This window comes from Meriones unguiculatus, chromosome 11 (genome assembly GCF_030254825.1).
Source record: "Meriones unguiculatus strain TT.TT164.6M chromosome 11, Bangor_MerUng_6.1, whole genome shotgun sequence".
Taxonomy (NCBI): domain Eukaryota; kingdom Metazoa; phylum Chordata; class Mammalia; order Rodentia; family Muridae; genus Meriones; species Meriones unguiculatus.
This window is the reverse complement of record NC_083359.1, coordinates 8,935,692-8,949,574: the sequence shown is the minus strand read 5'-3', so window position 1 is coordinate 8,949,574 and position 13,883 is coordinate 8,935,692. Positions and strand designations below refer to the sequence as shown.

The following is a 13,883-nucleotide window of genomic DNA, read 5'->3' as shown; positions in this document are numbered from 1 at the left end:
GAGACACAGAGAGAGAGCCCATTAATTAACCTGTGAAGATACTGAACTCAGTCTCACTATTTCAAAACTAACCATGTGATTAAGTGATTAGAAGATCTGTCAACCAATGGAATTACCCATTATTTCCTCCTCACCATGTGAGGAGCTCACCATGTGAGCTCAGTGGTACGAAAGAGCACAAGCGAAGAGTCTTGTAATCAGTTCTTAAGGTATTAGTCCAGAGGGCTAGAACCTCTGCAACATGCCAACATGTCTTCATCATGATGGCTGAAGGAGCAAGGCTCAGCAGAGCTTAAAGTTGAGAGCACACTAAGGCCTGCTTGGTACCGCTGAGATGCTGCCCCGAGAATACCCTAACAAGGCCCTGGTGACCGGAGATGAGGGCTGCAGCCAGGGCAGAGTCCATGGCAGAGCAAGGATTGAATGTCGAGCTGAAGCAGGCCCAAGAGCGGGAAGCAGTCAGTCTTCTGGCTAGCCTATGGAGCGCAGGAGCCTCGGAACCAGAGTGGCAGTTGATGAGAGGTAACTGTGCTGTGTCCCACATTGCCCTGGACTAGACTAGTCCTAGAATAGTGCTGGGACACAGCCCTGTAAGCTCTGGGGCTTCCTAGGGCTTGAAGAGCGACTCCACCTGGAACTTGACAAAATCGCGGTCCCTACAGTGAGCTCTGTTCCCAGGCAGCTCCCTGAGACTGCATGGCTCCACACCTTAGCAGTTTTCTTCTAGTCAGGACTTCCTGACAGCATTTGGGGGCCTGGAGGAAAGAAGCTCAGCTCCACGCTGTCACCCTCAGCGGCCTGTGGCATTCAGCTAGACTCTTAAGGACCTTCCCTCAGGCCAAACCAGGATGGGGCTTCAACACAGAAAAGAATTTCAGGACGAGCAAGCATGAAGCAGAGTTGAGGCTTATTAAAGATGTAATGTAGATTCAAGTATGAGACTCATGAGAGAGGCACAGGGGGGCAAAGACAAAATATACCTAAATTCATGGCTGTAGTGCTTTCTTTACCTTATGCCAAAATATGGCCAAGGCAACTTATGAACAGAACAGTTTATTTGGGCAGTTCCAAAGGAATAGGAGCCCATCATCGTCACGCTGGGCAGCGTGCAGGCAGGCATGGCTTGGGGCAGCGGCAAAGAGCTCACATCTTGATACACAGAAAGGAAGCAGAGAGCACTGGGGACAGCAGAAGCTTTCCAAACCTTAAGCCCACCCGCAGTGACACACTTCCAAATACCGGTGATATATGGGGACCTGGGCTCAGTGTCCAACACCCACATGACTGCTGACAGCCATCCGGAGCTCCAGTTCCTCCTCTGCTCTCTATGGACACTGCAAGCATGTGGTTCACAGACATACAGGCACAACACTTACTCACAAAAAATGAAAATAAATAGCTGGGCATGGTGGTGTGCTTCTGCAATCCCAGCACTGAGGGAGGCAGAGGCAGGCAGATCTCTGTGAGTTCAAGGCCAGCGTGGTCTACAAAGCAAGTCCAGGATAGCCAAGGCTACACAGAGAAACCTTGTATTGAAAACAAACATATATACATAAATATTTGTTTAGGTAACTGAATTGATCCTGTCAGGATGCTTGTAAGAATAACAAAGTATAATAATAAAAAGAAAAAAGAATAATAAAGTAAATATAAGGAAGTATAAAAGCACCTTAGAGCTAAACCTAGTCACTTGGCCTATAATTTCTGCTACATAGGAAGCTGAAAAAGAAGAATTGAAAGTTCAAGGCCTGTGAGTTCAAGGCCTGCCTGGTCTACAAAGTGAGTCCAGGACAGACAAGGCTACACAAAGAAACCCTGTCTCAACTCCACCCCCACCTCCAAAAGAAAGAAAGAAAAAGAAAGCTCAAGGCAGCCTAAGCTTCAGACTGGGAACTTTGAGACCCTAAAGTATAGCTCAGGCCAGGCATTGTGGTAGACACCTTTAATCTCAGCATTTGGAGGCAGATACAGTGCATCTCTGTGAGTTCAAGGCTAGCCTGGTCTACATAGGGAGTTCAAGGCTAGCCTAAGAGACATGCTGAGATCATGTCTCTGAATTTATATATATATATTTGTGTGTGTATGTATGCATGTGTATATATATATGTGTGTATGTATATATATGTATATATGTGTTATATGTATGTATACTTGTATGTATATATGTACATATATATGTATATATATATATACACACACACACACATTAGGTTCAGTCCTCAGAAACACACGCACACACATACCCTCCTTAGATATAGAGCAGGCTTTCAGCCTATAGAATGCACAGCTCCCCACCCCCCACTCTCTTTAGCAGGGTTCTTGTAAGAGTTATTCTGCACACATTCTCCTCACCTCACCTTGGACCCACAAATTAAATTCCACTGATTTTATCACAAAGAAAATACTGAGAACTACATGCAAAGAGTTACATGTTGAGTGCTCGTTATAATCTCAGTACAGTAATAAAAACGGGGAACAACCTAAGTAACTGATCATGTGGAACCTTTTAAAAACTAAATCAGCAGCTTGGGAAATGGCTTATCCAATGGCTCATTGGATAAGAATGCTTTGCGAAGTCAAATCCCCGGAATCCATGTAAAAAGAAGGCAGGCGTGGCTGCACATGCATTGCTGGGGAGCAATGCCGGGGATGAAGTTGGGGTTTGCTGGCCGCCAGCCTAACTCCTGCTTTAGTGAGACACCCTGCCTCTAAGGAATAAAGAGTGGTAGAGCAGGACTCCCAGCCTTCTGTTTACCATGCATGTGCATGCGCACATGATCTGTCATGTGTGCGCCCCCCAACACACACCCCATCACAATCAACTCTAAGTTAGGAATTGCTTCTGCTCTAGCTGTCCAAAGCCTGGCTTTGGTAGAAGCCACCATGCTGGCTGACTCTAAGAGCTCAGGGTTTATGTTCCCTTTTTGTCACTCTGTTATATCTATCTTTCATACCCATGGACCAAAATGGCTACTGTAATTCTAGTCAGCATGTATAAACTCCAGCCATCAGGAAGAAGAACTATATAAAGAAAACTGGATACGGGTCGTTCACCAGCTATCTCTTTAGAGTCCAAAGTCTGACTCTAACATGTGTGCTTATACCCTGTCAGCACGGTTGCAAAGCAGAACTCCTTCTCTACCAAGGAAGAGAGAAACTGGGCAGAGGTTATTCCTAGACCCAGCTGCGTGTGTGTGTGTGTGTGTGTGTGTGTGTGTGTGTGTGTGTGTGTGTGTGTTTATATGCTTGAACTTGTCTGCTTTTATATTTTCTTACATTGAGTGGAGGAAGGCAGCTAGGATACCTTGCAATCTGTTCCCAATCCGTGTGGTTTTGTTTGTTTGTTTGTTTTAACTCAAATCAGTTTTTTTGGCAGTGGTGGTGGCTGTTCTTGAGACAGTCTTACCAATCCTCCTATTTCAGCCTCTCAAGTGCTATAATTATAGATCTGAGCCACCATGCCAGCCTTTGTTTTTGTTTTCTAAGAAGGAGTTTTGCTATGTAGTCCTGTCTGGCCTGGAACTCACTGTTGACCAGGCTAGCCTTAAAGCTGTAGGAAATCTTCCTGACTCTACCTCCCAGATGCTAAGGTTCCAGGCATGTGCCACCAACCATATCCACTTTGTTCGTTTGTTGTTGTTGTTGTTGCTGCTGTTGTCATTTTTGGTTTTGGTTTTCTGAGACAGGATTTTTCTGTGTAGCCCTGGCTGTCCTGCAACTCTCTCTGTAGACCATTCTGGTCTCAAACTCAGGGATCCTACTGATGAGGCTTCATGAATGCTGGGATTAAAGGCATGCACCACCCTGCCCAGCAAGATCTGTTTTATAAAGGTGCTATTTTTCTAAGTTCTTGCCAAAAGGCCAGTACAACTGCCTTTGGCATAGCCAGATAAAAGTTACATTTCAACCAACTGGTGCTTATTAAATACTCCTTAATGAAAGTGCCTTGCACATGGAGAGACACGGTTCTTACTGTTTGTTTAAATAAAGTGTCCCTGAACTCAAATTATACCAAGTACACAGAAATAGCTTTATTCTTACATATTTTTGCTTAAGGTCAAGAGAAAGATATAATATAGACCATAGTTGACAGAGGAGGACAGTAAAGGTTCTTTTGTTTTGTTTTGTCTTTGTTTCTTGGGACAGAATTTCTCTGTGTGGCCCTGGCTGTCCTGGACTCACTCTGTAGACCAGGCTGGCCATGAACTTACCTGCCTCTTTCTCCCTGAGTGCTGGGATTTCAGGCACGTGCCACCCACCGAGCCTGGCTTCAGTGAAGGTTCTTATACACAGGATAATCTAGAGTAAAGAACTTGACTTTGCACTTGGCCTCTGGGAAGTGATCCATGTCATAGCTGATAGTATCTGCTTCCCATGCAGACTTTGGGCAACACGATATCAGTCACATGAAGGCTGAGATCAACCAGAGGCAACCAAGCCAATTGCTACAAAAACTCTGAACACCAAAGCTTGGTGTTGGTGAATTCTGGCTGACAGTGCGCCCTGTGTTGTTGCCACATATTGAAGCCAGACCAACATGTTCTGCCTTCACAGGGAGCAAGATCTCTGCATCTGAAATCATCTCTATGCCTGGACTCTTTTGACAACTTTAATCTATACTCCTTCTTTGCTTAATAAATAGTATAGAACTATTGTCAGTGAGTAGTATATGTATTCCCCCCCCTTGTTGTTGTTGTTGTTTTTCAAGACAGGGTTTCTCTGTGTAGCCTTGGCTGTCCTAGACTCGCTTTGTAGACCAGGCTGGCCTCGAACTCACAGAGATCCACCTACCTCTGCCTCGTGAGTGCTGGGATTATAGGTGTGTGCTACCTGTATATGTGTGTGCTGTATATGTATTTCTAGTGAATCGTTGATGGTGTAGGGAAACTTCTGAACTTTCAGTCAGTATCAAAAATCAAGGCAGGGCTCAGCAGTAAAGACACTTGCTGCCAACCCTGATGACCCGAGTTCAATCCCAAAAGCTCACGTGGTGGAAGGAGAGATCTAGTTCCTGCAGGCTGTCATCTGATACAAGCACACACAGAGAGACACACACAGTGGTGTACATGTGTGCACCCCCCCAGTAAGTAAAGAAATTTACTTTTTAAAAAGTGTAGGCAGTGTAGGAGACTGTCCCCCTGAACTTTAATTATGGCCTCCAGCCCCTTGTAGCAGACTCAACGGAGGAAGCAGCACTGAAGGTGGGCCTTGTTCCAGATGGAATGTGCCACCCAGACAGAAGTAGAGAAGAGCAGAGAGAAGTGTTAAGTTAACAAGAGGCCCAAATTGGACACTCCCCTTGAAGAGAGGGTCCCAGGAGCAGTGGAGCAGAAAGTGCTCTTTCTGATTTCATTGTCTTCATGCTCCTTGGAAAGCTGGCCACGGTAGAGCTCCATCTCACACAGACTGAACGAAGGTATGGCCAGAATTTTAGAGCAAGCGCTTCCACACGCTGGGCCTTTCTTTAGAGTCATAGATCAGTGGTTACTAATGATGCTCTCCTGGAGTTGGAGCATCGCTCCTCACAAGGATGACAAACAGGCCCTCTCTAGGACACAGGAGAGAAATGATGAGGAATACATTTCAGAATAAGGGGAACCATTTCTAATGAGTTCCCTTTAGCCTAGTGCCATTCTAGGTGCAAAAAACAACCTCGGGGGAAAAAAAGAAAAGAAAAACCAGAATGTCAACAGATCATCAGGAATCTCAGCAGCTTGACTGAATCCTGACAGAAAACAGGATCTCAATGGTCCAATTCTGATTACCCAATCTCCTTAAAGTTGTGGCCCAAAGCCAGCGGGATGCTGCAGTGGGAAAAGGTACTTGCCACCCAAGTCTGATGGTCTGAGTTCAATCCCAGAGCTCATATAAAGATGGAAGGAGAGGGGGCTGGAGAGATGGCTCAGCAGTTAAGAGCAATGTCTGTTCTTCCAGAGGTCCTGAGTTCAATTCCCAGCAACTACGTGGTGGCTCACAACCATGTATACTAGGATCTGATGCCCTCTTCTGACATTCAGATGTACATGCAGATAGAGCACTCATACACATAAAATAAATAATAAAAAAAGATGGAAGGAGAAAAGTGACTCATGAAAAGTGTCCTCTGAAGCTGGGCACAATGGCGTCTGCCAGTAATCTCAGCACTTAGGGAAGCAGAGGCAGGTAGGTCCCTGTGATTCCAGGCCACACTGGTCTACATAGTGAGTTCCAGGATGGCCGGAACTACACAGAGAAACCCTGTCTCAAAAAAAAAAAAAAAAAAAGAAGAGGAGGAGGAGGGGAAGGAAGAAGAAAGGTTATTTCTACCTGGAAAAGGGTTCAGGTGTGCTTCTCTCTTGCAGGGAGTTTCCAGATCACCCAGGAGTGCAGTGGGACACAGAGCTTGTGGCCAGCACCCTCCTTCAACACATAAATGTCAATGACATCAACCTGGTAAGGGAACGCCTCTCTGAATGGAAAGCCCGAGGTCTCCATCCTGTCACCTCTGCTCCTGCTGCTTGACTTGTGGCCGCTCCCCACTCCCAGCCCTGCTCCAATCCCACCTAAGAGGCTGTCTGCTAAACCCACTGAAGAGCAGGCGCACCTTTCCGTTCCCTCTGATCTTCTGTATGACCGAGGGAGCAAGTTCTCAACCCTCATTCCGAGAAGAACATTTTCTAACCCTGCCCTGCTCCCCCACCTTTCTCTTGCCTCCTGAAAATTCAGAACCCCAGGAGTCTGCACGAGACTGTCACTGCCACAGAGCTCCTCACACCAAGTGGGTTCACATTTCATCCTCACCTTGAAGACAAGTTGTAAATGTTACAATTCTCATTTGATCCAGAGTCAGCGACTTTCAGAGACATACAAGGGGTGCAGGGGCGTCTAGGGATCTCACCCAGAGCTTTGAATATGATAAAGCCCCAGGTGTATTAATAAGTGGCATTTTCAACTCTGAAGCTATGATGTTTAAATCCCTATTTTGTTTGTTTGTTTGTCTGAGATAGGGTCACACTGTATAGACCAGGCTGGCTTTGAAACTCACAGGGATTGGTCTGCCTGTGCCTCTGGAATGCTGGGATTGAAGGGATGGCCACCACGCCCAGCTAGCCTCCATTTCTTAAAAAAAAAAGAAGATAAATTTAATTTTTTATTTTTTAAATTATATTCATTTTTATGTACATTTGCTGTTTGTCATATACATATATCTGTGCGAGCGAATAGGATCCACTGGAATTTGAGTTACAGACTGGACAGTTGTGACCAGCCATGTGGGTGCTGGGAATTGAACCAGGGACCTCTGAAAGAGCAGCCAGTGCTCATGTTCTTAACCACTGAGCCATCTCTCTGGCCCCTGAAGATAAATTTATACTCACTTTATAAAAACTTTTCAGTCACCATTAGAGAAGTAATGGAGAGTCATGTTTGCTTGTAAAAGTGAACAAAGCCATCTATCTCAGCTCTCTCTGTGTAGCCCTGGCTATCCAGGAACTCATGTAGACCAGGCTGACCTGAAACACAAAAGTCCTCCTGCTTCTGCCTCCGAATGCTGGCATGAAAGTCCATTTTAAAGCTGCCAAGGTTTACTTTCCAAATCTCAAAGTAATCAAAGTAGTAATTCTTCATAGGCTAATAGCTAAACTTTGACTGTTCAAAGCCCACCTCATTTGACTGAGTTTTGTTAAAGGACAGAGCATGCTGACGGAGAAGCAGATAGGGCTTTTCTGTCAATGAGACATTCGTCGAGTGAACTGACACATTAGACCTTTCTTCAAGGCTCCTTTTTCTTCTTGTCATGTGCATGTGTGAGCCTATATATGTGTGCACTATGAATGTGTAGGAGTGTATGGAGGCCAGAAAAGGGGTGGTCGTGAGCCACTATGTGGGTGCTAAGAATAGACCCTGGATCATCTGGAAGAGCGGTATGCACTTAGCCACTGAGCCATCATTTAGCCTCAGCACCCTGCTTTCTTGGGACTAGCCCCAATCCTGGTCCTCACCGTGGAGCAGTAGGGCTGTTGGCCACACCACTCACTCCATTTATAGGGGACTTCATCATTTCAAAATCTGGGAGCCATGGCCTTTCTTGACCTGGCCCTTACATCCCGAACACGGTGAACAGGGTTTGTCCTCATTGAGGGGCCGCAGCTGGGGGTGGTGAGGACCCTGAGCAGAGTGTAGGATGACAGGCATGAGCTGTGTGTCCCGTTTCTCTCTTCTCCACCTTCAAAGGAATCGTGCCAGTTTCTGCTTCTTGTCACGGGGCCCTTTCCTCTGAGCTTCCTGTGGCCCCATTCAAGAACCACCATGATTACATTGAACCCGCCTGCCCATCTGGAATAGCCTCTCTGGGATTAGCCTCTCTGGGATTAAAGGCAGGCACCACCACCACCTAGCTAGAAAAACTGCTTCTTAGTTTAAACAAAAGGGAGCATTTATCCTGGCCATAAAGGCCTTCTCTTTGTCATCATGAGACTATCTAGGGGATCCCCTGAATTGACACTAATGCTCCATGATGCTCCTGAAAAAGAGACCCAGCTCTCATGGTAGCCAGGGCCATCCCAGTGTAAACAGAAAGACTGAGTGTGGTGGGTCAGTACAGGTGTAAGCTCCATCACCTGGAAGGTAGAGGCATGGAGACCAAGAGTTTAAGGCCAGCCTCAGCTACCTTGAGAGTTCCAGGCAAGGCCGCGGTGTATGAGACATCTCCAAAACAATTATAATCACAAAAGAAATAGAGCAAGAGAGACTCTTTTCCCAGATTACTCCAGTTCCAGTCCCTTCATCTGTGCCAGGACACCTTCCACCCTTCAGGACGGCCCTTCTCTTCCCTTTAACCAGCCATCCCTAGTCCCTTTCCTGAGTCCTTGTTTTCTTATGTTTCTTTTACTATTCACGTTATTTGTGTGTCTGTGTCGCGTGGGGGTGCACACACAGGACAATATGCCTTTGGAGGTCAGAGGACAACTTGCAGGAGTCAATTCTTCCACCTGTATGTGGGTTCTGAGGTCGTCAGGCTGGGCAGCAAGCAGCTTACCTACTGAGCGATCTCTGTGGGGCCATACTATATATTCTGTTGTTGTTATTCAAACTGTAGAGCTGAGCACATGCATATAATCCCAGCCCTTGGGAAGTAGAAGCAAACAGGACAGGAGTTGAAGGTTATTGTTGGCTGCATAGTGGGTTCTAGACTAGCCTGACCTATACGAGAGACCCTAACCCCATTCCCACCCGAAAATTAAGCTGTCATTGGTTTTTCTTTAATCCATCTATGCAGAAATGAAATGTCAGAACCTAGACAAAACTTATAGATGAAGATATCTGTGCAAATGGAACCAGAAGCAGCCTAAGATAGACTTCTGTGAGCTTGTCTCCAGGACGCTGTACCTGTGGTATGGCATGAGGAAAGGAACTGCAGCAAATCAGGTTGCATCTACCTGAACAATTCCTATGCAGCAGCCAGCCAAGAAAATGAATGTGCTGATAAGTGGCCAGGCAGATAAGAAACAAATTTTTATTGAGACAGGTTCTCATGTGTCCCAGGCTGGCCTCAAACTCACTGTGGCTCAAAGGATGACCGTAAACTTCTGATCCTTGTTCCTCTTTCTCCCAGGAACTGGGATTTCATGCATGCACCACCACATACACTCATGCATTGCTAAGGAACAAACCCTGGATTTCATGCATGCGTGGCAAGCACTCTCCCATGTAAGCCACATCCCCAGCCTAGAGCAGAGGCATCCTGAGGCCTGGAGACATTGAGGTCAGAAAAGCCCGTGTTGGAAACAATCAGACAGAAGGCAGGCATGATGTTGTGTGTTTATGGTCCCAGTACTAGGGAGACAGAGGCAGGAAGATCCCTGGGGTTCCCCGGCCTGCCAGACTTGCCTGACCAGCAAGCTCCAGGCAAGGGAGAGGCCCTAGCTCAAAAACCAAGGTGGACAGCTCCTGGGGAACACCTGTTATTCTCCCGTGGTCTCCAAGGGAACAGATTCTGAAGACAAGTTTCTGTTGCGGGGTGAATCCCACTCAGGAGCAAGCACGAAGCATGAAACTCACAGCTGTCTGCCCACAAGCTACTCAGATGCTCCAAATTTTAAGTTTCAGGGTTCTGCTCTTCCCTTCCCCCAAAGGAATGGTGAAGGCCGCTTTGAAGCTGAGGCGGTGGAGAAGCCATTCAACAGCTCTGAGTGAGCCCTTTCTCCCTGGGTCTGTCCCTGCAGGTGGTGACTTTTGATGCCGAAGGAGTCAGTGGTCACAGCAATCATGTTGCTTTATACAGAGCTGTGAGGTACGCTTCTCTGGGTGACGGAAGTGGGAAAGGGTTTCTCTGTTTGCTCAAGGGTCAGCTACTAAAACACTTCCTGCCCCAGAAACTCACTTTTATGCTACCTCACAGTCATCGCTGCCCTATTCTCACCCACCTCACCATATCCCTTTTTTAAAATAACATGTATGGTGTTTGGCCTTTGTGGGTGCCATCCTGGTTCTCCCTTCCATGGGGCGCCTCCACGAGGGAGGACCTGACACGATGGCTCCCCAGCCTTGTCTTTAGTTGTGTGCAACTTCAGAAGATGCCAGAGATGATTACTCTCCAATTTTTTTTCCACAGTTTATCCTGATTCTTTGACTGTGGAATGATGGGAGGCTCCACTTCACTCCTCCCTTGTAAAAATCATTTGCTTCCTGTCCAACAGAGTCCACAGATACAGCTATGTGTTGTCAGTTGCCTTAGGTTCATTCATAGTCTAGAAAGACACACCACAGGTTACAGTCAAAGATGTGACTTTTTTTTTTTTTTTTTTGGTGAAGATACACAGGAAAGTGTACATCCCAGAAATGAACTTTTAGCCAAATGGTTATTCTGAGGACTGGGCTGCTGGAAAGCAAACTAGTAACAGGAAGAAACCACTTTATTCCAGGTCCACATGGAGCCTTATAAATTCGTACCCAGATATTCGCCAGAAAAAGAGTCAGATAAAGTTTGCTACAGAAAAAACAAGAGTACCTCAACAGACTGGGTAGGGCCCTTGATGGGGTACTTGGCTAGCTCCATCCCTGCTTTTTTTGTTTTGTTTTGTTTCGTTTTGTCTTATTTTGTTTTGTCAGCTTGACACAAGCTGGGGTCATGTGGGAAGAGGGAATGTCAATTAAGAAAAGGCTGCCAAGCCGGCCAGGTAGCACACGCCTGTAATCCCAGCACTTGGCAGAGGCAGGCAGATCTCTGTGTGCTTGAGGCCAGCCTGGTCTATAAATCAAGTCCAGGACAGCCATGGCTGTCTCCAGACCATCAAGTAGGGCTGTAGGCAAGTCTGTGGGGCATTTTCTTGTTTGATGATGCGGGAGGGTCCAGCCAGCTGTGGGTGGTGGCCTCTGGCCAGGTGGTCCTGGGGTGTTGAAGAAAGCAGGCCAGTGAGCAGCACCCCTCCATGGCCTGGGCTTCAGTCCCCGCCTCCAGCTTCCTTCTTGAGTCCCTGCCCCGACTTCCCGTTTTTGGTCACCGTCCTTATCACAGCAACAGAAAGCTAACCAGGACACTGACCAGTTTTAAGAGAAATAACTTGAGGGTAATTATCCTCATCTCTAATGGGCAAAACTTGGGGCCAGATTGTTCCTAAGCCATAGACCGACTTCTAGATCGAGCAGTGTGGGAGTGAAATGCCCACTCTTGCTCCCTCCAGAGTCACGGCATCCTGTACTTTCAGATGTTGATTCATGCATAGAAACCAGCGGGCGCCTGTGTGCTTGGCTGGGGCATGGGCTGAGGGCTCTGGCTCTGAGGGTTCCTCCTGTTTACACAGAGGAGCAGGTGACTCAGACCCTCTCTAATGCTTGTCCTGCACATCCTCCAGGGCCCTGCACTCAGAAGGGAGGCTTCCTAAAGGTAAGGAAGGCCTGCTGCTGTTTTGAGTGTTTGTTTGTTTGTTTGTTTGTTTGTTTGCAAATAAACACCAGTTACTACCTCTCTGAGAAACTTACCAAGGAAATTTGCAAATATTGTCAGCCCTCAGTATCTATGGATTTCTATGTATCTATGGACTTAACACCATGGACCAAAATTATTCAGGGGGATGATGGGCTCCCCAGTTTAGAGCAGTTACTGCTCCTGCAAAGGACTTGGGTTCACTTCCCAGCACCCATATCAGGCATATTACAACTTATAATTCCAATTCCAGGGAAGTCAGACACCCTGTGCACGAATGTGGTGCACATAAGCCCTTTCAGGCACACACGTGCACGCGCGCGCACACGCACGCACACACACACACACACACACACACACACACACACACACACAAATATATTTAAATATGCAAGGAGAAAAAAATGGCAACTGCGCTGAACACGCAGGTTCTTTTCTCCTTCTTAGTCCCCAGACAATGTAACATAGCAACTATTTCCATGGCATCTGCTCATATTAGAAATTATAAGTAACCTAGAGATGATTTAATGTATACAAGAGGTTGTGGGCAGGTTCCGTGCAGACACTGGGTGGTTTTATGTGAGAGACCTGAGCATGCATAATTGAAGTCTTTGTGGTGGTCCTAGAACAGCACCACTGGGGACTGAAGGACGCCTGTGCACAGAGCAGCCCTAGGCTGTGCAGGATTGGCAGCTGGGCCACTCTCCCTGACTCAGCCAGGTGTGTGTGGCGGCTTCAGCCTGTATCCATTGCTGTGCACCTCATCTAGTTTCCGCACAGGCAGGTAGCTCTTTTCCACTGGTGGTACTTTGTTAGACCGCCCAAACTCCCCTCGAATCATCACTGAGGTTGTAAGTGTCTCCTGGTTCCTGAGAGATTGATGTGCTTGAACCAGTAACACTTTCTAACTCCCATGAAGCACAGGACCCCACTGGCCATTGGCTGCCTGGTGTCCTACTGCAAGTTCTAGGCTGGCCTGCATCACAAGGGTGACATGAGATCAGAGAGCGAAATGTGTGTGATGTGTGCTGTCTTCAAGGCTGTGAGGCCTTAGGAACACTGCTGGCTTCCACTGGCTCTTCTGTCCGCCACGTGAGATGGACAGTCCCTACACTGTCAACACCGCTCTATCAACCAGGAAGGCACACTCCAGAGCAGCGAAGGGACTTCCCACGCCACAAGTTTTTCAGAGATGAGGTCTCACTCTGAAGCCCAGGCTGGCCTGAAACTTGCTATGTAACCCAGGCTTGCCTCAATTGGAGGCAGTCCACCTGCCTTCCAAGTGCTAGGATTACAGATGAGAACCACCACACCCAGTGCCTGCCGGCAGAGCAGAGCTGGAGTGAGTCTTCAGCCTCCCAGCTCAGAAATCTCTGTCTCCATCGCCCCTCCTCCCTGTCTAGCAAACCTGTGCTCTTTCAAGAACTCTCACAGTAGAGAGCTTCTGCCGCCTGGCACTGTTCCCATATGGGAGAATCCTGGTCAAAGAGCAAGCCCCCTGCCTGCCTGTACCGGGAGATGGGGGAGGTGGCCGGGGAAACCCCTGGCTGAGAGCAGCAATCCACCTGCCGTCCTTCCTTGCCCAGGGTGCTCTGTACTCATGCTCCAGTCTGTGAATGTACTTCGGAAGTACGTCTACCTCCTAGATCTGCCCTGGTCGCTCCTGTCACCCCAGGATGTCCTCTTCATGCTCACCAGCGAAGAAGTGGCCCAGGCCAAGGTAAGGACTGTACTTCCTAGACACTGCACTGTGAACCAGCCTCAGCTCCCTTGGCTGCTCTAAGCCCTGCTACCCACAACACACTCTCCTCCACAGGGACCAGCCCTGTCCCAGGCGCTAGATCATTCCAGCTATAAATGACAGGTATACACTGTCAATGACTTGAGCTTTTTTCCCCTGATTATACAAATTTTAAGTAAATAAATGGTACATGCTCATTTTAGGAAACTCAGAAATACATAACAGCATCAGTAAAATGAA

The 13,883-nt window shown here is 47.3% G+C and overlaps 1 protein-coding gene across 7 annotated transcripts in view; it reads left to right on the top strand.

Annotated features, from left to right (window-relative positions):
- The window catches only part of Pigl (phosphatidylinositol glycan anchor biosynthesis class L), a 59,600-nt gene that overhangs the window by 44,744 nt on the left and 973 nt on the right, over positions 1–13,883 (top strand). For 2 of the 7 annotated variants that reach the window (XM_021639153.2, XM_021639154.2), the window contains exons 3-7: positions 6,342–6,432; positions 10,203–10,270; positions 10,902–11,000; positions 11,832–11,863; positions 13,489–13,622. In XM_021639153.2, coding sequence (XP_021494828.1) covers positions 6,342–6,432; positions 10,203–10,270; positions 10,902–11,000; positions 11,832–11,863; positions 13,489–13,622 — 424 coding nt within the window. The other 5 variants (XM_021639155.2, XM_021639157.2, XM_021639159.2 and 2 more) reach the window with 3 other exon arrangements.